Genomic DNA, 1663 nt, shown 5'->3' with positions numbered 1-1663 from the left:
TCCTGGCAGGCCGTGCGTAGGTGAAGTTCGCTGCGGACAGAAGACGTATCTCTCGAAGACATCAAGAAGGTAAATCACAAACTTGCAGTTGGGGAAGATAGATAGTGGTCTGCGGTTGCGGCGTGCCCAGGACTTGGACACGCACCGCACAGCCTTTAGCGAGCTTACCATGCGCCGCCGCGCCGAGGGTGGAGGAACCATGCCAGGCAGGGAGGATGAAGGGGAGGAAAGAGGGGTGTTTCAGCCATGCGTTTTCAAAACGGAATAGGGAGGTTTTGGGTGTAGAGGTGGATAAGCTCAGCTGCAATGGGGTGTGGTCGGAGGTGGGTTTGGGAAGGGATCGGAGGAAGGAGTTTGGGAAGGTAGTGTTAATGGGGACATTGAACAGAACGCGGTCCAGGCGCGCGAGGGTTGGAGTCTGGCGGTGGTTGGACCAAGTGTAGAGGCGATCAAGAAGGGGGAGGTCGATAAGCGAGAGGTGATCGATTGTTACGTTGAATGCATCGCCGAGTGAGGAATGAAAAGAACCATTGCTGTTGTCCGCGGCAGATCGGGTGAGGTTGAAATCCCCGGCTAGGAGCCAACATCCGGGGATGTGTGTGGCGAGCGCCCGGAGATCGGCCAGGAAAGCAGGGGAATCGTTACGGTTTGAAGGTGCGTAGACATTGGTGACGGCAAAACTGTAGTCGGAGGCCGTGGAGCGAAGGAAGATTGTGAGGGAGTGGCGCTGCGACAGAGAAGATGTTGCTGTGAAGGCAGTAGAATCCCAGGCGGTGATCACGCCTCCCCGGGTGTTGGTGGCGTCAATTTCCAGGTATGCGTCCAGGTTCCTGGGAAGGAAGGCGGAGGGGGGGGGTGTTATGGAGATCATCGAGCTTAGTCTCCTGGAGGCAGGTGATGCTGGGGCGGGCGTTCACGAGGGTGTCGCGAACGACAGAGCGTTTGACGTGCTCACCGAGACCGCGGACGTTCCAGGAGATGATAACATAGTTCATAGGGGTTACATTCATGAGGTGAGGTGAATCACCAGAACAACACAACCACGGTACATAAAGTTCATACATAGGAGGAGAACAGAGTAGCTGATACAACAGAGGGTGACAAACGTGAGAAGGGACAGGGGGAGGGAACACGAGTAGAGGCAAGGGGGGGTCTGTCGCGATAAAGACGGCGATTCTCCTGCTATCTGAAGGGTGCAAAGCGGGGAGCGAAGTGGTCACCTCGAGTTCAAGCATCAGGACCTGCAAGCGCCGAGTCTAGCTGGTTCGCCGTGGCGGCGCCGATGGTGAGAACTTGGTCCAGAGCTTTTATCGCAGCATCTCCTAGGCCGGCGACGTCGGCGAGCTTCACCAGGTCTATGTTCGCAATAGGCTTCTTCGTTTTGGTGAGGAGCTTCTTCTTTGCAACATGTGTCTGAACGGCCGCGGAGCACAGGGCGAGGCTGTTCTGGAGGGACTTAAGCTGGGTTGCTTTGGCAGTGGCGTTCTGGTAGACGCCGTCGTCCTTGGCGGCCAGGCGGGCGCTGTGGTGGAGCGGTTTGTTAGCGAGGACACGTGCGTGCTGGCGGCCGCGCGTGGGTGGAGCAGCACTCGGCGCGGCGTGGCGTGGTGGGTAGCTGGGCGTAGGGGGGTCCCCCAGGCAGGTGAGGGGCTGGGCTGTCAAG

At 58.2% G+C, this 1663-nt stretch overlaps 1 protein-coding gene across 1 annotated transcript in view; it reads right to left on the bottom strand.

Annotated features, from left to right (window-relative positions):
• The window catches only part of LOC101781465, a 3458-nt gene extending 2587 nt beyond the window's left edge, over positions 1-871 (bottom strand). Inside the window, exon 1 of the mRNA XM_004963625.1 lies at positions 380-871. Within this exon, the coding sequence (XP_004963682.1) occupies positions 380-871 (492 nt within the window). The remainder of the gene's footprint in view (positions 1-379) is intronic.
• Between the last annotated feature and the right edge of the window lie 792 nt (positions 872-1663).

Source organism: Setaria italica, chromosome III (genome assembly GCF_000263155.2).
Source record: "Setaria italica strain Yugu1 chromosome III, Setaria_italica_v2.0, whole genome shotgun sequence".
Lineage (NCBI taxonomy): Eukaryota > Viridiplantae > Streptophyta > Magnoliopsida > Poales > Poaceae > Setaria > Setaria italica.
This window is presented reverse-complemented; position numbering and strand designations above follow the sequence as displayed.